This window comes from Elephantulus edwardii, unplaced genomic scaffold (assembly GCF_000299155.1).
Source record: "Elephantulus edwardii isolate Elephantulus edwardi_28Jun2011 unplaced genomic scaffold, EleEdw1.0 scaffold00126, whole genome shotgun sequence".
Classification (NCBI taxonomy): domain Eukaryota; kingdom Metazoa; phylum Chordata; class Mammalia; order Macroscelidea; family Macroscelididae; genus Elephantulus; species Elephantulus edwardii.
The window spans coordinates 8,302,504-8,328,632 of record NW_006399876.1 but is presented as its reverse complement, the minus strand read 5'-3'; the positions used below and the strand labels follow the sequence as shown (position 1 = coordinate 8,328,632).

The 26,129-nt window shown below is 43.5% G+C and overlaps 1 protein-coding gene across 2 annotated transcripts; it reads left to right on the top strand.

Moving 5' to 3' along the window:
* Positions 1-839: 839 nt before the first annotated feature.
* Positions 840-8,187, top strand: RBM4 (RNA binding motif protein 4). Of its 2 annotated transcripts, XM_006893274.1 has the most exons (4): positions 840-970; positions 1,708-2,131; positions 5,251-5,932; positions 7,751-8,187. In XM_006893274.1, exons 2-3 carry the CDS (start codon positions 1,720-1,722, stop codon positions 5,922-5,924), a joined length of 1,086 nt encoding a protein of 361 aa, XP_006893336.1. In that variant the 5' UTR covers positions 840-970; positions 1,708-1,719; the 3' UTR covers positions 5,925-5,932; positions 7,751-8,187. The 2 variants fall into 2 exon arrangements, with proteins under 2 accessions (XP_006893336.1, XP_006893337.1); XM_006893275.1 differs by lacking the exons at positions 840-970; positions 5,251-5,932 and having other exon boundaries at positions 1,720-2,131; positions 7,751-7,770.
* Positions 8,188-26,129: the final 17,942 nt, after the last annotated feature.

Below are 26,129 nucleotides of genomic sequence, written 5' to 3'. Positions count from 1 at the left end.
CTGGAGAACGTGTTTTTAAAATTGTATTTCGTTTATAACGGATTGCGTCTTGGCTCCCCCCTGAAGGTCGGATCTAGAGAGCGATTTAAACCTGCGGCTCTGGCTGATGGCGCCCAATAAACAAAAACAAAAAAGTGCTGCTGCTCTAGTTTTTTCTCGGGTCGGGATGGGGAGGCGGGGGCGGTCATTGCAGCATCCGAGGCCCCACCGCGGACTCCAGGAGGAGGAAGATGCCCGGAGGACCGCTGAGGGCTCCCGGGGTGAAGCCACGGGTCGCTCCAAGGAGTCATTGTTCCCTAATGGACCGGAGCCCATGAGCCCAAGCCAGAATTGCTTCCACTTCATGAGAGTAGCTTTAAGCTGGGGGTCATGGGGACGGGCGGTTGGTGTCTTCAGTTGAAGATAGCGCGCTTCGCGGTATCCGGAACAGGCGTGTGTTCCTGGCGGAAGCCATTGTCTGCACTGCCAATTGCGAGGAGGTTGGCATGGAGGGTTTCGGGGAAGAGGGAACTGAAGTAGGCGGAATGGAGCACAGTGCCAGGGTGTGCACGTGGAAGTAACGAAGGAGCCTGACAAAAGTTAAGCTGTGCTGAGGTTCCCGCTCGCTCCGCCTAATGGCGGGCTGCTCTCAGCCTGCAGAACCCGCTTTGGAGGCCCGCCTTTACGTCGCATTTTAGCCAATCTGTGACTTCGGCTTGGCAAGATTGACGCTGATTGGCCTTCACGTAAGAGCTCCGCGCTTACTGACGTTTCCGCCTCTTCTCGATCCCTTAGGTGATTGGCGTTCGCGGTAACCAGTCAGGAAGAGGATCTGCGGTAACGCCTGTCCTCTGCTTTGTTGAGCGTCCAATCAAGCGGTACGTTCGCCTCTCCCTCTACCCAGAGTCACTGCTGCGGCCGCCGCCATTTTAGCGTTTTGTCAGAAGCGTCCGCGCGTCGTGGAAGAGCGCTCGCAGGTTTCCGTGTGCGGGTGAGCGATTTCTCCCCCCTCCACTAACAATTTTGCATTATAAGGCTTCGTTCACAGCCTGGGCTCCGGGGGTACCGTAGTGGCATCGTAGCGCCTGCACCCTTCCTGGGAGCGACCTCGGCGCGGCACTGCGCTGCCAGCCTGGAGCAGCCCTTCCCCCACGGTGTCCCCCGAGGATACTTGGGGCGCCCCCCCCCCAGTCTGCCGGTCCCTCGACTTGGCGTTAGCTTCGCGTCTCGGTGTCTGGGCCGCGACCGCCGGCGCGTTGCCGTAGATGTAGGAGAAGCGCGTCCTTCCTCCGGCTGTCAGCGTGTGGAGCTCGCCTTCCCAGCCCGGTTCCTCGGTTCTGCAGGAGCGCGGCCCGGCTGCGCCGTGCTCGCGGGGAAGGGCTTGCTCGGACGCAGCCGGAGTCGGTGGTCGCCACATCGGCCAGGCAGAAGCAGCCAGTTATACGTAAACGAGCCCGCAGCAAGCCCGTCTATATTTTCTGGTTGAGAGGCGCCTCGGCCGGTCCGTTACGCGCTCCCGTGCCGTCCACTGTGCAACCCACCTCTGCTCGGTCCCTTTGTTTACTGAGGACCTGCCTGTTCCGCTGTGGCCTCGCCTCTGGTGGGCACGGCGGCACACGCTCATCCTGTGCGAGGGACAAGGATGCCCGCGGGACAGCAGTGGGGACATGGTGTCGCCCTAAGTGCGCCTGAGGTCTTTGTTTTGTTTGGTCTTTCCGTCTCTCACAGGCCGCTGTCAGGATGGTGAAGCTGTTCATCGGAAACCTGCCCCGCGAGGCCACGGAGCAGGAGATCCGCTCCCTGTTCGAGCAGTACGGGAAGGTGCTGGAATGTGACATCATTAAGAACTACGGCTTTGTGCACATAGAGGACAAGACGGCGGCCGAGGATGCCATCCGCAACCTGCACCACTACAAGCTGCACGGGGTCAACATCAACGTGGAAGCCAGCAAGAACAAGAGCAAAGCTTCCACCAAGCTCCACGTGGGCAACATCAGTCCCACGTGTACCAACCAAGAGCTTCGCGCCAAGTTTGAGGAGTACGGTCCTGTCATCGAGTGTGACATCGTGAAGGATTATGCCTTTGTCCACATGGAGCGGGCGGAGGATGCCGTTGAGGCCATCAGGGGCCTTGACAACACAGAGTTTCAAGGTGAACTGGCCTCTTTGAATGGAAGACTATACAAGGGCTGAGCACAATGCAATGTGCAGAAAGTAGGTGGGATTTGTAAAACAGGAGTTTGGGAAGAGATACAGCTGTTGACTGTTAAGAATAGGTGACGACTTTCAACGGACATGAGATTTAGAGGCTCCCTGATAGGTTGGATTTGTAAAGACGAGTTGGGAAATAGATAAAGCTGTTGACTATTAAGGTGATGACTTTAAATGGAGACTGTGATTTAGAGGCTCCCTGGGACTACCATTTGGCTATGATTTGGGACTCCTAAGCCTTTATGTTCATCTTTGTCTATGAGACTTCCCAAGTTGTATTCCCCCCCCCCCCCCGCCCCCGTTTTAGGTCATTGCAGATATTTTGATCTTTTAGTAACCTTATTCTGTGTATCTTAAATGTGATAGAACCTATCATAAGCAGCACCCATAGGGACAGAATCTCAGTTAAGTCTCCTGTGAGGATGACTAGAGGCTTTAAAGGACTATGACTCTTGTTTGGTTTTTTTTTAATACATATGTATGTAAAATGAAGAGTTTCTGTTTCAAGGGCTTCAGTATTAAGACTGGGGCGCTTCGGTTGTCTTACGGGTAGGAAGTTGTGCTGCTTACCCAAAGACAGCCAGTTGAAACTACTTGGGAGAAAGATGGGCAGTGTCTTCCCCTGCAGTTTAAAACCTCAGAAAACCCACTGGAGGGCCAGCTATGAGTCTGTTTCGATGGCAGTGAGTTTAAGTTTGAGGATTAGGTCTGAATTCAGAAATTTCTTGGAGGAAGCTGAGATACGGGGGGTTAATAATAGCAGTTCCTTTTCATTGTTTCATAGGGGAGGGCTTAAGCCTCCTTGAAAAGCACTCAAATGGGGGTAAGGCCTTGAGGGCAGCATGGGTGAGAGTGACTCTCAGTGGAGCATCCTATGGAAGAGCCTGTCTTCCTTAATGGAATAAATTACTGTGGCAAAAATGGCAGCCATGAATTGATGAGCATGGTGAGCTGCCAGCTGAACTCTCCACCCCATTCATTGCAAGGTCACAAAATCTTTTCCCTTTGGTTGTATTTCCTGCCACATTTTGGGATAGTTCACAGTTCTTAAGTCTTTAAATGAGATTCTAGCCTTACAGACACGACCAAGGTAGTACCTACCTTTTTTTTTTCTGAGTATTTTCCTTGGTAAGAGCTCTTGCCAAGTTCAGCTCCATCAGATGCTGTGCTGGAGAAGGAGGGGCAATCTCCTGTACCAGTCAGATCCGATTTGATGGTATACATGCACACAAAAAAGAATAATAAAAAATAAGAACAAAAAGTTATTGCCACTACCCTCAGTGTTTATGTCCCTTAAATGTGGTCTTTTACTTGGAGGTCTGATTTTATACCCAACTAATGGGTGTCCTTTGCCATGGGTATTTTCCTATTAAAGTGTCACAGGTCTCTCAGGCCTAGTTTGTTTTCCTTTTTTAATTGGCATGTAGAGAATTTTTGTCAACAACTTAATTGGGGAAGAAAGGCTGTCCTTGTGCAAAGTTTGTGGGAATGATGAACCCGTGTTGGACATTCCTGAATTTCATGCTTCAGGAAGGTGGTGAGGGCAGTGTGGACTGGTTAGGAGAAGTAACTCCAGTGGAACTGGGCATCTTAACCTCTAGGCCTATTATTTTTACTCTACTTTTATTTCTGTTAGCTACATTGTCTTTTGTGTATATATTGTTTTTGGTTGTTTGCCCTTTTAGAGAGGATGTGTTTTAATTCTTAAAGTTCTCATTTTTCTGGCATCATTACTGTTTAGAAATGAAATAATTTGTAAATGGCTTTTTTGTCTTGAACTTCGTGCTTTGTTGCTTGGTTGCATTTGCTTTCTTTGGTTTTGTTCATTGCCGAAGTGTCTCCAGGGGCAAATACCAGAGGGACACAGGCTAGTCTTTAAGGCATATGAGTACTTCGTTGTATGTCTTACCTTTTGGTAATCGACAGTTTAAATTTAGGAACTAGAAGGTCTTAAACCAGGACTTGGTTCTGTCCTCTCTTCCTTTTTTCTCATTGTGTTTTCTGCCCTCTTTAATGTAAATTTAATTTTGCAGGTAAAGTTCCAGATCCCACTGTATCTAAATCACATGATGAGTAGATGATCCATCATTGGTTCTGACTATTTGATTCTTTGCCATCTACATGTTTGGGTATTTCCCTGCCAGTTGCTTTGGCCCGCTTACAAATTTTACTTACTAGTAAACTGGTAAATCATGCTACATGGGAACAGGCCTGAAACTTATAAATGTTTGATTCCTCCCCCTCCCCCCCATTATAATGTTTTTTTTTTTTGTTAGTGTTTTTTAATAATGTTCTCATTTCCACAATACATGCAGATTCCTCAGATTGCTAGTTTACAGAGGAAAAAGTCCCTTGTTATCTTGCTGTGATAGCTTGGTTCGCTGACCAAGTCTCCATGGGTAAATCTCCCATTTTATCCCTTTTTTTTCCTTCCATGTTTTTCATAATAGTTTACATTTTGAAATTTTTCAGTTAAGGAACACTAAATTATAAACAGTCCTTGTTAGAATGAGTACGAGCAGAAGCAGTAAAGCTCCCAGTTAAGAGTGATGAGTCTTCAAATTAATATTTGCTGTCCCTCCCTCAGTTCATGAGTGCTTTTTCCAGAGATCTATCTTGAGACCTACTGTCCATGTCCCACTCGATAACTTTTATTCCATTAGTTTTTGGAGGAAGAAACTGACCTTTCTATTCTCTGGCTTAGTAAGAGTCTTGGTGGGGGAGTTAACTGAACTCTCCTATGTGGTTTGCTTTGGCATTGGCCACTATTGTGGGTAGATTTTTTTCCCAGTTTATTTGGTAAAAGGTGAATTGCTCATGTTTGTATAGGAATAACTGAGCTAGTGTAGAGCTGAACCATTTCTTCCGTCTTTGCCTAAATTGGATCTTTTTATTAAATCTCCGTTGTTGGTATGTTGGACATTTTTTTTAAATTAGCCCTGTGGCGGTTAATCAGTCCTCATTGGAGTTGCCTAGGTAAGCTATTGCTATGAGCAGATGGGGTAGGGGCGGGGCTATGACAAGAGTGATAGCAACCCTTCTTGCGTCTGTTTCTTCAAGGCAAACGAATGCACGTGCAGTTGTCCACCAGCCGGCTTAGGACTGCGCCCGGGATGGGAGACCAGAGCGGCTGCTATCGGTGCGGGAAAGAGGGGCACTGGTCCAAAGAGTGTCCGATAGATCGTTCAGGCCGCGTGGCAGACTTTACCGAGCAGTATAATGAGCAATATGGAGCAGTGCGTACGCCTTACACCATGAGCTATGGGGATTCATTGTATTACAACAACGCGTACGGAGCGCTCGATGCCTACTACAAGCGCTGCCGAGCCGCACGGTCCTATGAGGCAGTGGCGGCTGCAGCTGCCTCTGCATATGATTACGCAGAGCAGACCTTGTCCCAGCTGCCACAAGTCCAGAACACAGCCATGACCAGTCACCTCACCTCCACCTCTCTCAATCCCTACGATAGACACCTGTTGCCGACCTCAGGAGCTGCTGCTGCTGCGGCAGCAGCTGCTGCTGCTGTTACTGCAGCTTCCTCTTCATATTACGGGCGGGATCGGAGCCCCCTGCGTCGCGCTACAGCCCCTATCCCTACTGTTGGAGAGGGCTACGGTTACGGGCATGAGAGTGCGTTGTCCCAAGCTTCTGCAGCCGCGCGGAATTCCCTGTACGACATGGCCCGGTATGAGCGGGAGCAGTATGCGGATCGGGCGCGGTACTCGGCCTTTTAAAGCTTGAGGTGAGAGCTGCGGGGTCCTCCCCTTGTTCTGGTTTGCCATCTATCCTGCAACCTAAGGGCTCCTATTAGGCTGCCCTGCTTGCTTGCTTTTGCGGGGTTAGAATGAGGTTATTTTCTTGGCTCAGAGGCTAGGGAGAAGTCATAATTGTCTTAACTTTTTTGAAATACGTAAAAATCCTTGACCCTTATGACCATTTTCCCAGGGTTCCTTGTAGCAAGAATTATTTGTGCCTAGACAAGCAGATGGGGGGGGGAAACACCCAACAATGTGCTGGTGAATCTTGTGCTGTAATTGAACTCAACCTGGGACCTAGGCATTCAGGTGCAGTTGTGCTGTTTCTCAGCCCTTCATTGAGATTCCTTAGGTGTGCAGCATTATTTAGGTCTCCAGGTTTCCTATTCTGCTTCTTGGCTATGGTAGGGATCCGATTTGACCTATAAGGGGGGAGGGAATCTTAAAATACAGTTAACTGCGCATCACTGCTCAGATCACAGTTACTATGAGATTCCTAGAGTGATACCATCTTACTCTTGAAAACTGTGTCTGACAATACTGAGTATTTTAGCCCCTGTGAGTTTTGGAGACGAGGATGATGGTAAATTGGCCTAGAGAGGAAGCAGGAAAGGTATCGTTTGTCAAGGCTGTATAACCCAACTTCTCTACTTGGCTCAGATTAATTGTTAGGATTCCCAGACTACTGTAATGTCTTTAAGTCCATAATCTATGAAGAGTTCAGCCTTTTAAAAAAAACAAAAAAAAAAAAAAAAAAACACCAAACACACAACCAAGAAAACCACACAACAAACTCTTCAAAACCTAGTGTTTTGACAATGGTGACAAAATAAATATGCACACACCTTTGTGAGGTTTACTGTCTTCTGGTGATGTTGGAATTGGGACTGGGAGCTTTTCCTTAAGCACATCATTCCTTTCTCCCACTGGTCACGAATGGGCACTTAATATGCTTGAAGCACCAGATAGACCTGAGCCCTCTGGCTTTTCCTCTTCCGTACATGTTGAGCCTTGTAGTCCATTTAACTCCACTTGGATATATATATTCTCTTTTGTTGTTGGCCAGTTTTGGGCTCTAGGTGTTTGAGATTGGAATTGCACTAAAGGGTTATTCTCAAGGTCCTGTGTTTCGAGTGGCTGCCTGCATTGTGACCCAGACATTGCCATTGATCCTTTATCTTACAGTAGTAACAAGGTGGGTAATACTCTTGTCATCTTTGCAAGTAAAATAATAAGAGAATGTGGCCTTAGGACAGAAACACAATGATTGGGCTCTAAGACAAAAAAACTTGATAATGTAACTTTTTAGTACCTTTTTCTAGAAATGCTTTTCCCTAGGCACAATTGGAATCCTTTAAAATGTCTTAAGAACTTAAGTACATGGTACTTTTACCTAAGCAGTAAATAGGTTTTAGCCTAGACCTTGACAACCGCTAGATTAAAATTATATTTTTCCCTTTTTGTCCCAGAGAACTAACTAGACCCTTTCTCTTTTTTCGATGACAGTTGTGATAATCTTCAGAGGTATGCTGATGTTAATGCAGGAACAGTGTAATGAATGTCTTCGCTTTCTCTTGGGAAAGATTTGCTATTTGATTTAGAGAAAGGATTTGGTCTGGGATTGCATAACCTTCACAGTTATTCTGTGGCCTTCAAGATTATTTGGAGGTTATTGTGATAGTAGGGACAAGTATAGTTAAACTTCAGGAGGAGTATCACATTAAAATTTTGCAAAGATACTCTGAAGTGTTTGGAAAACCCTTTTGAGCTTTGCTGTAAAGCCCATGTATTGTGCTCTCTTGCAGGTGGGATGTGTGTGGGCTGAAATTCCGAGCTGCGGTTGTGCATGAGAATACACCTTTCGTGGTACCCTGTCTCCGGGACGTTGTCGGCTCTGTGCGTTCAGTCCCTCAGGAACCGTGGACCTTAATTTACCTTGCTGGGTTCAGATCTTCTCTGCCTTTCCTATGCTCTCTCCTACCCATCTTCCTGTTGAATACTTCTGTAGTTTCTTGTTCATGTTCTGTTCTCCAGCAGGCCTCACAGTATGCATAAAATAGTGGAGGCTGTGCTGTCTCCTCCCAGCCTCCTGCATCCAGTGAGTGTTGGATTTGGGAATTAACCTTGGTGAGAATGTCACTGCTTTTGGGTCTCTTTCTGGCCCAAAGGCTTGTGGCAGTTAGATCTGTAGAGTTGGGTCACTTTTTTCTTTACAGAAAAATAAATGGTTTTTCAAGTTAGGATCTCTGTGTTTTGAGAGAATTTTTGCTCAACTTTGTTTTTAAGTCTTTATTTGTACCTCAGAGTGAAGAGGGGAGGGTATAATGTTTTAAGACTTTGAACTTTGGGTGAACACTGATGTAGTGAGTTACTTCATTGTAGGTAAGTCTTACATGTGCCAATAATAAAGATTATTTACTGGCGATCCCACACAAGCCGCCTCATTCTGACAAGACCTATTGTTCCACATTTGTTATAAAATGACTGTATTTTTACATAGATAATTACGTGATACCTTTTTTTTTGCAGCCCCATCCTGTCTTAGCTTCCTGTGTTCTGTGTGAAAAATAAGGTACTAGTAAGTAGTTTACAGATGGATGTCTCCATGATGGAGAAACCTGAAATTACTCATCCTCTCTGATGGCCATTTCAATCACCTGTTAGTTCACTTCAAGTTGACTGATTGGAACAAGGTCTAAGAAGAGTTTGTGGAACGAGATCTATTTGCACAAGTGACAGTCCTTTTCATGTTAGGGAAATAAAGCTGTGATTTCACAGGTATTCTGCTTCTCTAGGCCAGTAACACCTTTTGATACCTTTATCATCTTGTGTAGTTTTTCCACAAGCTAAAAAATCTAAGTACATTTGTACTTAAAATGTTGAGCTGATTAAAGACGTGTTTTTAGATAATTGAAGGAATAAGGTTGGGAAATTGAGTGCAAAGAGCTATACTTTAGTTCCCAGTTTGTAAAACGAGTATTTGACTTCAGGATGGTTTTGCTGTCTGCTTCAGAGCAGCTTAGGTTTCAGTATACAGGGTTATGTCTAGTTCAGACTTTTCTCAGAAACTGAACCAATGACACCTATTCCATGCAAGTATTAGGCTTTTTGGAAAGTGACTTGGTAGAAAATTTTTAAAATGGAGCTCATCCTTAGTTAATTTCTCTTATTTTCTATTCACTGCTTCCGTTTCACTGAGTTATCAAAACTTAAGATGGTAGAGAGAAACAACTTTGCAGTTGATAAATAGCTCACTGAATAAGCAGGATGATTAGCATTTCCTTTATGTGTTAATTTAGGTACTGTTTGCAGTAACCTTTTTTCTATTTGGTGGGTTTTTTTTACTGTTTCTTAAAGTATAAATTACTGGACATGGAAGCTGGCTTTTTAGTAAGGCCAAGTGATTTAAGGTGCCAGTACAAGAACTTAAGGGGTTTAGTGGTGAGCAGAGTACTGAACATCCCAAGGACGGCCAGGAGAACAAATGGGTATGTCTTGGAGAGGGTGCAGCTGAGTGTTCTTTGGAGGCAAGAATGTTAGGGCATGTTGCTAATAGGGGCTATTTCTTGGAGAAGGACATGATATTTGGAAGGGTGGATGGTTGGTGAAGGAGAGGAAGACCCTCAACCAGGTGGTCTGACACTGCTGCCATGGGCTCTTGTGTGTCAGGAAATGTGAGAATGGCTCAGAATATAGCAGAGTTCAGATCTTTTGTTCATAGGGTCACTATGAGTTGTACTTGATGGCACCTAACAACAATAGTGAGAAGAGCTGTTTGTTCGTCCAGACAGGAAATTATCATTAACTGAATTCATTTCTAGATAGCCCTTTTCCTTCGTTTGTCTCTTTATCCCTTCCCCAGCACTCCTTTGACTAAACTTTTCTTTGCTGCTGCTCCTTGAAGTGTTGTCCTGCACCAGTGAACTTTGGTCCTTCCTGTCATTTTTTAGAATTGTACTTTTAATCAGTATAGTGGGTGAATTTGGGAACTTTGAAGGCGTGGAGATAAAAAGTACTCATTGATTCAAGAAATGTTTTATTGAGTGCTTACTCTGGTAAGATTGTAAGGGTTTTTTTTAGTACTATATAAGTTTGTAATAGTAAGTAGGAAGATTTGTTGGTAGTTTTGGGTGTGTGTGGTTTTTTTTTTTTTTTGCGGTGATGTGTCAGAGACCAGGTCAGAACTTGCCATTGAGTCAGTCTCAGTTTTATAATGCTGTAGTACAGATTTCAAGCCGCTACCTGTTCTGGTGAAGAGCCAAGTACTTAAGCACTGTACCACTACAGTTCCTAGTAGATTGACCCCAAGAGTCAGGTCATTTTCAGTTAAATGAACTGGTCTGTCATGTATTGATTCAGTTACTTAATCTGGCTGACCAGAAGAAATTTGAACAAATGGCAGGTGACTCAGTGCAAGTGGATTGGGGGCAATATCAAAAGTCCAGGAATGGAAAAGCAATTCTGGGGGCTTGATATGAGGTGAGATTATTGCCAGGGCTAGGACGCTTGACAAATTCAAAGCCACTCCATACTAATTTGGTTTCTCAAAGGAGTTGGTTGCTGTGCAACGCTCCGTTGTTAAGTGCCATCGAGTTGAGTATGATTCACCAACCATATGAACAGAAGATCTGAACCCTTTATCCTGTGCAAGCCTAACACTTCCTGACACTAGAGCCCATTGTGGCTGTCACAGTGTCAATCCACTTAGCTGAGGGTCTTCTTTTCCTTTGTCGACCCTCCACCCTTCCTGGTATCCTGTCTCTCTCCAAGGAATAGCGCCTCCTAGCCCAGAGTATGTGAGGCAAAGCCTAATCATTCTTACCTCCACAGAGCACTCTGGTTGCACGCTCTCCAAGATAGACTTGTTCTTTTGGCTATCCATGAAATAATCAGTGCTCTTTAACACCACAGCTCATCAATTCTTAAGTCTTCCTTACTCATTGTCCAGCACTCAGCAGCCGTTGCTTTATAAAAAATGTCTTAGAAGGACTTCTCTAACACATTATTTTTCTTACGTTAACATTCTGATTCATCCACAGTTTAGAAGGTGGAAGTCTGTTCCAGTGTCACTTTGTCCATTCCTGAATTGGACTGAACTTGGTTTAAAGCTTTGATATTTTCACATTATAACAAGCTGATAATGAGAGTCATCCTTGTTTTCTGATTTGAGAACGCAATCTCTAGCCGACAGGTTTGTCTAGCTTCCAGAATCTAGGCAACTTTAATGCTACATTGGTTGCTTTTCTCCCCCTTGAGGTTGCAGTTTATTAAAAAATTATTAAGAAAATGGAAAAAATAAATTCTTTTTTTAAAAAAAAATTCTTAACAATTCTTTTTAAGAGGTGATTTAATTTTTATTTTACTATTAAAATTTTTTTCATTGGCAATTCAATTGAAACCAGTCTCATAGTTTGACAAGACTCTTGCCATCATCTACTTCAGACATAAAACATTTTTCTAAGTATTTTGTGTGATTTGAATGAGTACAAAAGAAACTGATTTTCAGCTATTCATACACAGGTGAAAAAAATAACTTGTACCGTAACCGTAATCACTTGATTTTCGTATAATACTTGGTTCTATTAATCCCTCTATTTCTTTCTCCTTAAAAGTGAGGGGTCAGTTTCTGGAGAAAGCATATTAAGAATGATGAAAAAAGATGACTGAAGAAACAATGACTTTGAATTGTGATATTTGTGAAAAGTACTGAATAGCCCATGAAATGTGAAAAGAAACCAGACATCTGTTTTAGAGAAGTGTAAACAATGTGACTGACCCCTTAGAGGCAAGCATGGTAAAAATTCACGTCATATTGGGCATGGGCCAGGAGGGGTTTATCCCTGGAAAAAACTTGTTGGGAAAGGTGGAGGGTCAGAGGAATACCACCCCCCCCCCCCCCAACTAGATAGATCCAACATAGTGACTGTATCAATGGGTTCCAACGGGAGATCTTGATGATGCGGGATAGGCAAGGTTCAGTTGTGGTTGAATTTGAGTCAACACGACTTAACTGATTTCAAGAACAATCATTCCCACCTCTACCCCCTCTGACTTTCTAAGCCTTATGTGTAGGAACATGCTCTTTGACTCTGCATGGTTACTGAGAAGAGTTCCTCCCTGGTGTTGGTCACCTTATTGTTTGGTTGAAAATTGAGTGATTCTTGTTTAAATAGATTTTTCAAGAGTAATGTTAATGTGCTTTCAAGTTGCTTGTGACTCAGTGGCCCAATGCCCAACAGAACAAACATTGCCTAGACCTGTGGCATCTTCCCATTTTTTTTTGGTTTAATTGTTGCTGTTTGAATTGCAGTCACTGTGCCTGTCAGTCTGACTGAGTCTTCCACTTGTTTGCTTACTCTCTACTGCATGTTCTCTGAGAATGGGTCCCTAATGATGTGTCCAATAGTACAAGAGACGAAATCTTGCCATCCTTGCTTCTAATAGTATTCTGACTGAATACTTCCAAGACAACTGTGCTGGTTGTGTCAGCCCATAGTATGTTTGTTTTTTGCCACGACCATAATGCAGTGGCATCAATTCTTAATACATGATGTGAGAAAGGAGCTTTATCTGGAGAAAGATGTTAACTGCCTTAAGTTTTCTACCACTTAGCTTTGAACAGTGTGATTGACATTTACATGAGTGCTGGGTTTGCAGTTCATAAAGAACTCACTGATGGAAACACCTTGTGAATATAAGAATAAATATGACATGGTGCCTGTATTATAGGCAAAAATTAGGAAGTCTTTCATGATTGTGGTGGCTCCAAGGCAGAAATCATTATTAGCTCATGCAGGCTAGGAATTGACTAGATTTTGTCCATCTACTTTCATTTAAAGGGATTTTAGAGGCCTACCTTCTAGTCCGTCTTAATCTGGGATTACTTGGACGGTATACTTGGTACCAGCAGTTGGGCACTCAGGAGACATGCATGTGTAAAGGGTAGTCTGAAACCTCTAAATTACTGAGCAGTGATGTCAGTTTCAGGACTAAGGTGCACCTCATTCAGGCCATAGTCTTCAGTCACCTGTTAATGTGTCTGAGAGGTGGACAATGAATAAGGAAGACAGTAATTATTGATGCCTTTGAGCTGTGTTTGAGAAAGAGGACTGACTAGCTCATGGACTGTCAGAAGAAAAGCTATGCCTTGGAGAAAGGGCAGCCAGAATACTCCTTGGAGGCAAAAATGATAAAACTTTTGTCTCATGGGCATGTTGCTAGGAGAGGCTATTCTCTGGTGAGGGCTATCATGCTTGGTGGAGGCTTGGCAAAGGAGAGGAAGACCTTCAACCAGATTGACAATGACTGCAGCAATGGGCTTGAGTGTATCAGGGGATGGCACAGGATAGCTCAGAGTTCTGATCTTTTGTTTGTAGAGTTGCTGACTAGCTGGCATCTAATACCTAACTTATGGAGCTCTTGGCCCAGGGGTAAGAAGCTGTGCTGCAATCCTAAAGGCATGTAATTCTAATCCACCACCAACTTTGGCAGAAGGATGGGTAGTCTCCTCCCATGTGATACACTGTTTGTGAAAGCCCACTGGAGAATAGCTATGGGTCATTGCCAACCTGATAGCACACAATAAAAATTTAAGTGATAGAATAATTATTAAAATCAACTGATTGTAAACAATCTTTTCTTAGCTGCCTCTAGACTGGTGTCTTTGAACTGTTTGGTCTAGTTGACACAAAATTAACCCATCACTGCTTATCCTCACTTTACCTCCACAGGGTAGTTTCTGGTGAGGTTGGGAGCAGTCATTGTTCTCTAGTGGTTTCTAGCCCACCTCAGATGGCTCTGGGAGGCTGTTAGGACCAGTGAGTAGTTTTCAAGGTGGTCTTGGTTTGATTTTGGGATTAGACTTCTTTACTTTGATTTAGTTGTCCAGGCCTCCCTTACATTTAAGTTGACTTGAATGCTGGATTAAACCAGACCACATTGGTACTAAAACTACAGGATGGCTGTAGCAGTGAGAAGGTCACTTGCACTGAGGATGAACACCCAGTTCATAATACATTGTCTCAAGCTGATGCAAGAGATCCAAGAATAACCATGTTTGGATCCACCAGCAGCTGTTTCTCCTGCAGTTTACAGCCTCTGAAAACTAACTGTGAGTCATTTCTGACTGGAAGGCACAAACTAAGCTAGGTGTTGTGTACCTGTCCTGTCAAGGAGATCGGATAAAAAAATTTACTGTTCTGTTTGTCCGCCTTGGCAGAACCGGCTGAGTTGTGTTGAGTGTTCCAACTAACTGTTAGATCCTGCTGCTTCTCTGTATTCACCACTGTCTGCATATCATTATTGGACTCTGAATCTGGAGGACAACCACCAGAGATCTATTATTTGTTCCCATCCCAAAGAAGGGTGATCTGACAGTGTAGAGATTATTGAACATTAATAGCACAAGCAAGCAAGATTCTGCTGAAAATTATCCAAGAATGACTGAAACAGCACATCAACAGAGAACTTCCAGATGTGCAGGCTAGGTTTAGAAGAGGCCTTGGTACTAGGGGTATTATAGCTGATAGTAGATGGATCTTGGCTGAAAGCAGAGAGTACCAGAGGAATGTCTGTTGCATTGACAATGCAAAGACATATGTGTGGATCACAGCAAACTGGCTAACTCTGAAGAAGAATGGAAATCCCAGAACACTTGATTGTGCTTATGTGAAACCTATACTTGGATCAGGAGACAGTTGTCAGAACAGCAAGGAAACACTACATGGTTCAAAATTGGGAAGGGTGTACGCCAGGAATGTTGTCATCTCCACACCTTTTCAATCTTTATGCAGAACAGTACAGCTGGGAGGCTGGGCGCTGAGGAAGAGTGTGGCATCAGGATTGGAGGAAAGACTCTTCATGCAGAATGACACAACCCTGCTTGGTGAAATAAGATGACTTGGGAGCGCTTGGAGAAGGTCAAGGACTGCAGCCTTCAATATGGATTGAAGCTCAACATCAAGAAAACACAGATTCTCATCACTGAGCTGATTGGCAGCATTAGCATAGATGGCGAAGAGATTGTTAATAGTATGCTGGGCTCCACAATCAACACTTTTGGTACCAGCAGCCAGGAAATCAAAAGACAAATTGCATTGGGAAAGTCTACTGTCAGGGACTTCTCCACAGTACTGAATATCAATGTCAGTCTGGAGACTAAGGTATGCCAGATCCAAGCCATACTCTTCACAATTACTTGCTATGCATCAGAAAGCTGGACGATGACTAGGGATTATGGAGAATTGATGCCTTTGAGCTGTGGTGCTAGAGAAGAGTATTGAATATACCATGGACTGGCAGGAGAACAGATTCATCTTGGAGAGGGTGAAACCAGGCTGTTCTTTGGAAGCAAAAATTCCAAGGCCCCGTCTGACATACTTAAGGCATGTTGCAAGGAGGGACCAGTCCCTGCAGAGGAACATCAGGCTTGGAAGGGTTGAGGGACAACACAAGAGAGGAAGATCCTGGATGGGATTGAGTGGGGTAATGAGGGTAGGTGTGTCAGAGACAATAAATTGGTCTAGGATAGAGCAGGTTTCAGGACTGTTGTACATAGGGTCACCATGAATCAATCATAAGCGATTCAGTAGCATATAAGATGAAATCTAGTGTAGACGTTCAGCTGTCAATCAGGTCAGCTGTTTGAACTCTAAAAAGATGCTTTTGGAGAGAGGAGACAGTGCTGCTACAATTTACTGTCTCGAAACCCCATGAAGTATTTAATCAGCTTGGTCCTCTTGGGAGTCGCTCTGATTTGATGGCAGGGCCTTTAGTGCTGAACTTGCAGTCTGATCAGCTTCATCCAGGTTACTACAAAAAGGGAAGGAGAAGACCTTTTACCTCCTGGTCTGGGTGGTGTGCAGACATCCTGACCTGAGATGAAATCATTTGGAGGACAGACAAGTGAAAGTTCCTGAAAAACCAGAGCAGCAACCTGGGAAGTAAGATCAAAACACATGCCCTGCAGTGTCGTCATGGCACACCCAAGAAACAAGCCCCAGGGCAGCCAGGAAGTCAGGCTTGGAAAGGATGCCTCAGTTAAGGAACAAAGATTGATGGAATGAGTTTATAGGATATTCAATAAATTTAGGCCCACGTTTCCCCAAAATTCTTGAATGTCTGAAATTTGAATGTCTCTGTAGCCATACAGCTTATTTAACTGGTAGTTATTTTCAGTGGTACACAAAGTGGTGATGATGATAAATCTTATAATCAGTGACTTAAAATTAGATGGGGGGGAAAACAGGTGGTATGTTTGGCTAGGTGTCCAGAGATGTGATGGCCTTTTTGTATTATGCTGTGAGCAAAATGGACTCCGCTTAACTCCCATCAGCAGTGTGTAGAAGTGTTCTTTATCCACTCACCTAAACTTAGCATCTCACAGTAGCTGTTTTTTACAGTAAGTGAAATTCATCATTATGCTTTTCTGTTTTATGACTTGTGTAAGTTCAACTAATCAGTACATTTGTTCTATAACTTCATTCTAGCACCCAGTGTAGCTCCACTCTTCACCTCTTCCCTGTGACCCTCACTTGCATTAATTCTACACCATGTCTTTCTGCCTCTTGAACTTACTCAACCTAGACAGGTGCTGCCCTTCTGATCTTGTCTGGTGGATTGTCCTTGCTCGTACTGTTAGCCATACTAAGTCACACATTTCACTGTGGCTGAAAGCTGACCTCTATTCCAGGACTAACAGCTGTAATCTCTCCAGTTCCACCAGTCTCTAGAAGACCAGGAAACCTGGTTATTTTTATGACCATTATACTTTTTTTTTTTAAAAAGAGCCACTGTTTCTTTATCTCTTCATACATAGTCTCTGTGATTTTTTTTAAAGTGTTGCTCTAATTAAGACAATTTTAATAACTGACATACTGTACTATTTATTTAAAAGATATCCAAAGACAAGTCCCATGTTTATTCACAACTCAGCCACATTTTACAAAGTACACCAGAAGTCACGTCAGACCCTCCTGCTTTGACATTTGTATTTGACATTCCTTTGGTAGCCCTGCTAAAGGCATGTTTACTTTGAATAGCATTTTCAGGTGAGAAAGCTGATCAAGTTTTCAGGGCTGTCTGAGGACAGGAAAATGTTACTGGTTGTCAAGAAGAAGAGACTAGAAAAACACAGAAATAGTGTCTATTGCTTTTGTAATATCCAAACTGACTGGGTCTTAAGTGCTACAGTTTGCACATGCAAGCACCCCATTTTGGCATTTCCCCTAAACCAGCAGTTGTAGCAAAAAAATGGAACCAGAGGACATAAGTTTTTTTAATTCCTCGTGTGCAGTGTCCAAGGTATTTGCTAAGTGAGCATTTTGCTGTTCCCCTGGGCCCTCTCTACCCCTAGATTAATTCTTTCCCTCCTGCTTCCCACCTGACACATCAGTGGCTGAAGTGATTGCTGACTCTCTCAATTGGGAGTGCCACAGATGCTGCCTACCATCCACAGCACAACCTCTCACAACAACTGTCTGGTTACAAATACCAATTATGCTTATGTGACTTGATCAGTGCCCTTGGCTTTGGATACATCTGGAGGCATGCTGTCTAGTAGGTTGGCCATGGCCACATCTGAGTGTTGAGCAATTATGTGGCTCATCTGAATTAAGATGTGATGTGAGTATAAAGTACTCATGGACAACCAACAGATAATGGAAATTTAACATCTCAGTACCTTGGAGAAAAGGACACTCTTAGGAGATTTTTATTGTACTTTGCAGTAATCTAAGACTAACATTTTATAATACTTTAAGAGATAAAGGACTTAATCTTAGCAGTAGTTTTTATCAGACTAAAATCCCTTTAAGCTCTCTTGGAAACCCCTGTGTTCCCATTTGTTCCTATAAATTATGGCCAGCAGTTAAAGTCTCCCCTTAGTGCCATGACAAATAGATGGAGCCAGCCATCTGAAATATTAAGATCAAATCAACTTTAGGATATGACCACTGACCAGGCACCCTGGTAAGATGATAGAATCTGAGGACCTGTTGCCAGTCTATTTTTCCTGTACTCTTACATGCCAGTATATAAGAAAATTGCTTTTCCATCACACCTCCATTCCAAGATAAGTGCTTCAAAGCAGGTAGCACACAACTTGGTCTTAACACACGAGTGTCAAAATCTCAGAATGTAAAAGAATGTGAAACATTCATTTCTTAATGTTTATGTGTTCAAGTATTTAGAATCTACTGGGTTAGGTAAAATACATGGATAAAATGAACACAACTTTATTTACCTGCTTCTACTTCCTTTTCTTAAGGCAGTATTTGAAAATATCAAATTGGAAGACATAAAAATTTGTATCTCCAGTCCCAAACTTTAACTAAAGGTTCAAGGATTCAAAAGACCTGCCTGACACTTTAATACATCTCAAACGTGATTATGTCTGAATGTTACAGAAATAATAGAAGTGAATGGTTTTAATTTTTATTTCCTCACAGTTTTGGATGTAAGAAGCCCACATTTAAAGTGCTGGTTCTGGGGGAACTTTTCTGTTCTAGAAGAATATCCTTGCCACTTCAGTTCCTGCTTTGTTTTCTTGGAGATCTCCACGTATCTAGCAACCTAACATCCTTCCATTGTTCAGTTGCCTAAAACATATCTCAAAAGAGGGTGACACAAAATATACCCTCCCTATACAAATAAAACCCAAATAGACCTAAGCCTATTGCTATCAATTCTGACTTAACAGCAGTCCTGACGGACAGAACACCCCAGGTTTCCAAGGTCTGTAATACTTTTCGGAGGCTGACTGCCACGTCTTTGAAGCTGCTGCTGAGTCCAAACTTGACCTTAATTTGGAGTCCAGCACTTAACCATGGAGTCACCAAGACCTCTAATTACAGCATAGAGGCTGGAGTTTATAGTACATATTCTGGGAGGAACATGATTTGATCACACAATCTGATCTAGAAATGCAAGGCCCCACTCCCCAACCACTTCCAGTACTTTCTAAATGAAGTTGTGTAACGTAGTCAGAACCGACCTATAGCTGTTGGGCGGGTTTTCAAGAGGCAGTTGTTAACACAGGAGGACACTGCCCATTCTCCCACAGACCAACTGGTGCCCTTGAACCGTGTGTCTTTGGGATTGCAGTGCAGCTTCTTGCCTTTAGGCCATCAGAGCTGACATTACCACCAACTTTACTGAATCAGCTCCCTGGTAGTTACTGTCCAATCCTCCAACTCGGTTCATGAGCACATTCTTATCAAATGCAAGTCTCCTTATCTACAGCTGTAGTCCAGACTTCATCTCCCACAAGGATTATTAGGGGCCTTCCCCTCACCTCTCTGCTAACATTCATCCTGCAAGGACTACTCACTAGCCAGAATGCAGCAACTGCCTGTCGTATTTTACAAGTTCCATTTTTCTTCCCATCCTCCCATCCATTACACTAAGCCTGCTCCTCTTCAGTCATCCTTTTCCAGATCTCGTCCACACCAAACACCTGCTTCAGGGCCTTTCCCAGCCTGTTCTGCCTGGAAACTCCCCTTGACTATCCCTCAGATCTTCAGGATCAAGTGTGAGAAGTGCCCTCATCGTGTTATTCCACACTGTTAGCCCAGTCTGGAGCTCTGGTAGCTTAGTGATAAGGAGTTAATACACCAACCAAAAGGCTAATGGTTCAAATGCATAGGACAAAGATGGGTATCTCCTGTGTGATTTACTACCCCCTGAAAACCTGCTAGAACGTTAGCCGTGTTGCTTCTGATTCACTGGTACAGAACAACAGAATTTGTGTATTTTGTGGTACCTATAAGGAAGACTCCAGCTCATTATACTACTTTGTGTTGTCTTTACAAGCTGTCCTGTGAAATCCTCTGTTCATTTCTTCCCTTTGTTTTGGCTTCTTGGCATTCTAGTATAATATTCAGTCTCCTCTGACATCCATTTTGGCCTTTTCTTTCTCCTGTCCTTGTGATGACCTTTGGCTTTCTTCATTCCCACAGCTGATCTCTGGTCTTCATTCATTAGTGTTCAGTGCCTCAAACCTGTTCTTGAGATGGTTCTTAAATGCAGGTGTGATAGACTCAAATTCCTATTTTGGTTCTTGTGGATTTAATTTTCTTTAGTTTTAATCTGAACTGGCACAGTGAGTAGGTGATGCTCTGTTACTCAATCAGCACCTGGCCTTTATTTCACAGCTGATACTGAGCTTCGCCGATGATTCTTTTCACAGATGTAATCAATCTGATTCACATAGTCCATCAGGTGAGGTCCATGTGTATAGTCACTTTTTTAAAATAAGTTATTGGCAATGAATAAATCATGGATTCTATCTCCAGCCTCATTTCTGTCATCAAGTCCGTATCTTCAGACTGTCAGTCCTCCTTCCTTGTTCCCAACTTTTGCATTCTCGTCACCAATTGTTACTAATGAATCTTGGGATCAGTTTCAGATTGCAAAAGTTGGTTGAAATCTACTTTTTCTTCTATAGCTTTAGTTGGTGTGTAGATTTGAATGACTGGTATTAACAGGTCTTCCTTGCGTGTATATGAATAGTATCCTGTCACAACATTGTACTTCAGGATGAATCTAGGAAAGGTCTTTTTTACTATGAATGCAACCTCATTTTGCTTCACTTTTTCATTCTCAGTATAGCAGATCATATGACTGACTGATCCAAAGTGGCCCTGCCAACCCATCTTTAGCTTGCTAGAGTAAGAAAATCAAAAGAGAAGAATTTGACATTTCTCAAGCTGAAGAACAAATTAAAGACTTGTGTGGCAGCACTTAAAGATGCTATGGGTAGTGCAACAATGAAGGAATGAAAACCCAAAAATCTCTGTAAATGTTCATTAAAACTAATAAAATTTAATAATAATAAAAAAAAGATGCTATGGGTAAAATCTTGAAGGATTCAGGAAGCATCAAAAGAAGATGGAAGGAATACATGGAGTCAGTGTACAAAAAAAGAACAGGCTATGCACACCCATGTTTATCACGGCTTCACAATGGCAAAGAGTTGGAAATAACCTAAGTGCCCATCAACAAACTAATGGATAGAGTAGCTGTGGTATATTTATACAATGGAATACTACACTTCATTGACAACTCATGAAATATTATACAAAATGGGTGACCCTGGAGGACATTATGCTGAGTGAAATATCTCAGTAACAAAAGGACAAATACTGCATAGTGCCACTGTTGTAAAACAGGATAGGGGTTTGGGTGGAGACTGAGAAAGATGGGATATATTATGTATACTGCAATGAAACAGATGAGAACTGTTTAAAAAGGGATATGTGATTAGGTATTGTCATGACATGAGTCCAGAACGAAGGCTGCATAGTGGAGTGGACTTGGGGGGAGGGAGTGTATAACAATGAAATTTTTTTTTTTACTTTTCAAAGAGAAGAACAAACTGGAGGAGAGGTGTGCAGGAAGAAAAGTGCAACAATGAAATGAAATCCAAAATCTCTAAATTTTCATTAAAATGAATAATAATAAAAAAGAACAGGCTGACATAGAACCACTTCAGGAAGAGATCAAGAACCAATGGTTAAAAAGTTCAAGCTGCTCTGAAGGAACTAATGAAATACCAGTTGACATATTTCAGCAAATGAATGTAGCTCTGGATGTGGCCACCGTGTTCCAAGAAAAACCTGGAGGACAGCTACCTAACCAACTGACTGGAAGAGATCCATATGTATTCCCATATCCCCTAAAAAGGGCATCCAACAACAGGTGAAAATTACTGAATAATACACTAACATTGCATGTAAGCAAAATCTTGCCAAAGATTATCCCAAAATGATCAGTAGAGTACATCAATAGAGAACCACCAGAAATCCATACAAGCTGGCCACTTAGACGAAGCCGTGGCACTAGTGATATCATTGCTCATGTCAGATAGGTCTTGGCTGAAAGCAGAGAATAACAGATGCCTATTGGGTGTTTTACTGACCATGCGAAGGCATTTACTGTCTGGCTAACATTGAGAAGGAGGGGAATCCCAGAATTTTTTATTTTGCTCATGCAAAACTTCTACCTAGACCAAGAAGCTATTGCGTGAACATTAAAGGAACACTGCATGGTTCAAAATCAGGACAGGAGTGTGTTAGGGTTATATCCTTTCTCCATACCTTTTCAATTTAAACACTGAACCTTCAAGAAGCTGGGCTTTATGAAGAAAAATACGGCATCAGAATTTGAAGAAGCCTCAACAACTGGTGTTATACAGATGATACAACCTGACTCTCCAACAAGGAGGAGGACTTTAAGCATTTGCTGCAGAAGATTAAAGACTGCAGGCTTCAGTTTGGATTGCATATCAACATCAAGAAACCAGAGATCTTCACCACTGGGCCAGTAGGCAGCATCATGATTGATGAAGAAAAGACTGAGGTTGTTAACAATTTCATCTTGCTCGGACCCACAACTATCATCCTTTGCTCTAGCCAAGAAGATGACTTGCCTTGGGAAAATCTGAGGTCAAGGACCTTTCTGGAGTGCTCAAGAGCATTGAGGTCAGTCTAGAGACAGGTATAACTGAACCAGGCCATGGTCTTCTCAATCACTTGCTATGTGTCTGAGGGCCTGACAATGAATGAAAACAGGAAAATCAATGCCTTTGAGTTATGGTGCTAGAGAAGGGTGAAACCAGGTTGCTTCTTGGAGGCAAGGAAAGTGAAGGTCACATACAGTCTCACATACTTGGGGCATGTTTTCATGAGGGGCCAGTCCTTGGAGAAGGACATCACGCTTAGAAGGATGGAGGGTCAGGGCAGGAGGGGAAGACCTTGGATGAGATGGACTGACACAGTGACTGTGGTAATGGAGTCAGATGTGTCGAGACAGTGAAGTTGGCTTAGGATGAGGCAGGGTGCAAAGCTGTTGTTTTTAGGATCATTATGAGCCACAGGCAATTAATTATTGATGGCCCATAACAATATGAGGAAGACGGAGCTCTGACGGCTTAGTGATAAGTTATGCTGCCAACCCAAAGGCTTAAGATTTTAATCCCCCAGCTGCTCCATGGGACAAAGATGGGCAGTCTCCTCCCATGTCATATACTGTCTCTGAAAACCCTTTGGAGAGTCAGCTATGAGTCCGTTCCAACTTGATGATAAAGAAGACTGGTGGTATCATGCATAACATGCCAGATAGTTCAAATCCATCAGTACGCCTCAGGAGAAAGAAGGGGGTTTTTTCTGTAAAGATTTACACCTTGGAAACCCAGTAGGTCACTTTGAATCAGAGTCGACTCCACAATAAAGATTTCATCATGATTTTAAGAAGCCCTGGTGGCACAGTAGATTGGCTGTTGGACTGCTAACCAATGACGTTAGCAATGTGACTCCACTAGCAGCTCTTTCCCCAGAAGAAACACAGCAGCCTCTTTGACTAAGTTTTTCAGTCTCGGCAAACTCAGAGATGGGCAGCCCACGCTGGATCTTTACAGGGCAAGGGGTTTGGTTTCTGTTTATTTTAAGGCGTCCTGGTGGCTCTGTGGGCAAAGCATGTGGCTCCTAATAAAAATGTTAATGGTTTCATCTCACCAGCCATCCCATGGGAGAAAGATAATACAGTTTGCTTCTGTACAGATGGCAGCCTTGGAAACCTATAGGGCAGGTCTGCGCTTCCTACAGGGGCACTATGAATGGGATTAGACCCCACAGCAATGGTTTTGGTTTTATAAGTGCACAGTTTTGGGGCTGATTTGTCTGTCTCACTAGCTGAGTAAGGATGGGGGCTGGCTTCTTGTGTCTCCCAATAGTTTCCCATCATAGGTTTCTTTGAGGATTGACTGCCTGCCTCTAGACAAGGTTGCTCCCTGGGGGTGAGTCTGCCTTCTGCTTGTACAGTTTGTCACAGATCACCTACATTCACCAAGCACTTTCTATTGACTTTTTCCAGCAATTCCAAGAGGACCTATCTGCAAATGAGCAACCGGTATGCAGAGGCTAAGTAACTTGCCCTAGGGTAAACTTGTTAGTCCATCCAACAGCCTGGTCGCTGAATGTGCTGAGTCTGGGCTTGTGCTCGCAGGCCATTCTGTAGACTCTGGGCCTGCTTTGCTCTGCCAGCCTTGATAGACACCCTTTCCTACCCTCTTGCGAGGAAGGGTGGACCAGGGTTTGTGGTGGCTTGGCTTTACGTGGGGCCAAGGCATGACTCTTAGTGTATGGGTCACACACCTTCCTAAATTATCTCTGTTAAAAATTTTTTGTGCCCAGACGGAGGGGTGAAGTGGGGTCTGGCCATCCCTAAGTGGTGCAAAGGTTAACACACTTGGTACTTGGTTTGAACCTACCTAGAGATGTGCTGAGGAAAGGTGGCGCAACCAGCCACTGACAGTGGTCCCAGCTCCAGTCTCACACAAGGGGGTTTGCCTTGAGCTCAAGTGGCCTCCACACCACCTCTAGATTTCCCCTCAGATAAAGCAGGAGGGCAACCCTTCTCTGTAACACTAGATTTCCTAATTTTCACAGCCACTGTCCTTTCTCTGAAATTCCACAGCCAAAGAGGTTAACTCTGCCTAATTCAGGGAGTTAAACCACCTCCCTCCCACCCCAATGGACAGGCTACCTAGGGATTGCCAGTGTTTTTGATCAGCTTCAATTCAGAATTCTGAAACTTTGCTGGTGATGCTATTTGGAATCGGGGGCTGCCCATTTTTCACCACTGTATATTTGTGGGAGGGTGCAAATTATTTCACCTTGACTCTCAGCAGTTACAAGGCTCGAATTTTCTCTAAGTAACTGACCTTTTGGTTAGCAGCCCAATGTTAATCCCATGCTCCATCAGGACTTAACTGCAAGAGGCAACGTTGAGCCATTACTGGTCTCTTCTGTATGAAGGAAGGAATGGAAGAGCTATCAGATCTTAGGGCTTGTGTGGTATGGATGTGGCCTGGCTCTTCAATGGCCTTGCAGACCTGAGGTCCTTACTGTACACATCTATCCTGACCTCCCTCTCTTGATCCCTTGGCCGTTCCCCTGGCACCAACCAAGCCTGACTTCACACTGTCCTAACTACTGCACCATCTCGTTTCTCAACAGTGTCTCGTGATCGCGATGTCTCATCTCTGCCTCCTGGCACTCAGCCAGTGTGGTTTGAGAGGCAGAAACGATCCTGATAATTAGTGTTTGATCAGCCTTGGGTTTAAAGACCTATTCCCCTGGGGCTCTTGTCCTCTTTCCCTCATGTCTCCATCTGTCAATTACAGGTACTCACGTGTGGTCCTTTTCTAAGTAATGTTTATTCCTTCATTTAAAACAGTATTAAATCTACTGACTTGAGGATAAGTTATAAGACCAAATACCACATTTTATAATTGTCCTGTTATCTCCAAACTTGAACCCCTTTCATAAGTTTGATACTCTTAAGGGTGACAGTGAAGGTCCTTACTAATCTGTTCCCAGGCTTTGCTGATGATGTCTACAACATAACTCCCTCCACGAGAGTTCACTTCCTGGGTCTCAGCAGGGTCACACGCTCATGAGAAGGGCCTGCGCTGCTGCTTGAACAGCCTTCTGCTCTCCTGTCAGTCCCTACTACAGTCTCAAAGACAGCACTCTACTTGTTTTACTAGGAAGTGCTGAGGTTGAACTGTTTTGCAGAGTCCCAATTCTTTGTCTTGCTTGTTCCAAGAGAAAACTGTTGCTGTTGAACTAGTTAGAACCTAGCACAGAGGACCAGATATTTCAGTGAGCTCAGCAAAACCACAAAATCTGCATAGAATTCTATTTTGGCTCTTCCTGTGTCTTGCCAATCAATCACAAATTCCAGTATCCCTAATCTTTCTTCTCTAGATGCAGGAGTTGGTTTATCAACTTAGAACACCTAACTCAGGATTAAGAAACACTAGTGGTAAAGTACCTAACAAGCTGGGCTGCTTATGAAAAGGTGAGTAGTTTGAGTCCACTCATTTGTTATGCATCAGAGAGTTGGACAGTGACTAGGGAGGACAGAAGAAGAATTGATGCCTTTGAGCTGTGGTGCTGGAGAAGAGTATTGAATATACTATGGACTGCCAAGAAAATAGATTCATCATGGAGAGGGTTAAACCAGGCTGTTCCATGGAGGCAAGGATTCTGGGGCTTCGTCTGACATACTTTGGACATGTTGTAAGGAGGGACCAGTCCATGGAGAGGGACGGCACAAGAAGGGAAGACCCTCTATGAAGTGGATTGATTCAGTGACTGGGGTAATTGGGGTGGATGCGTCAAG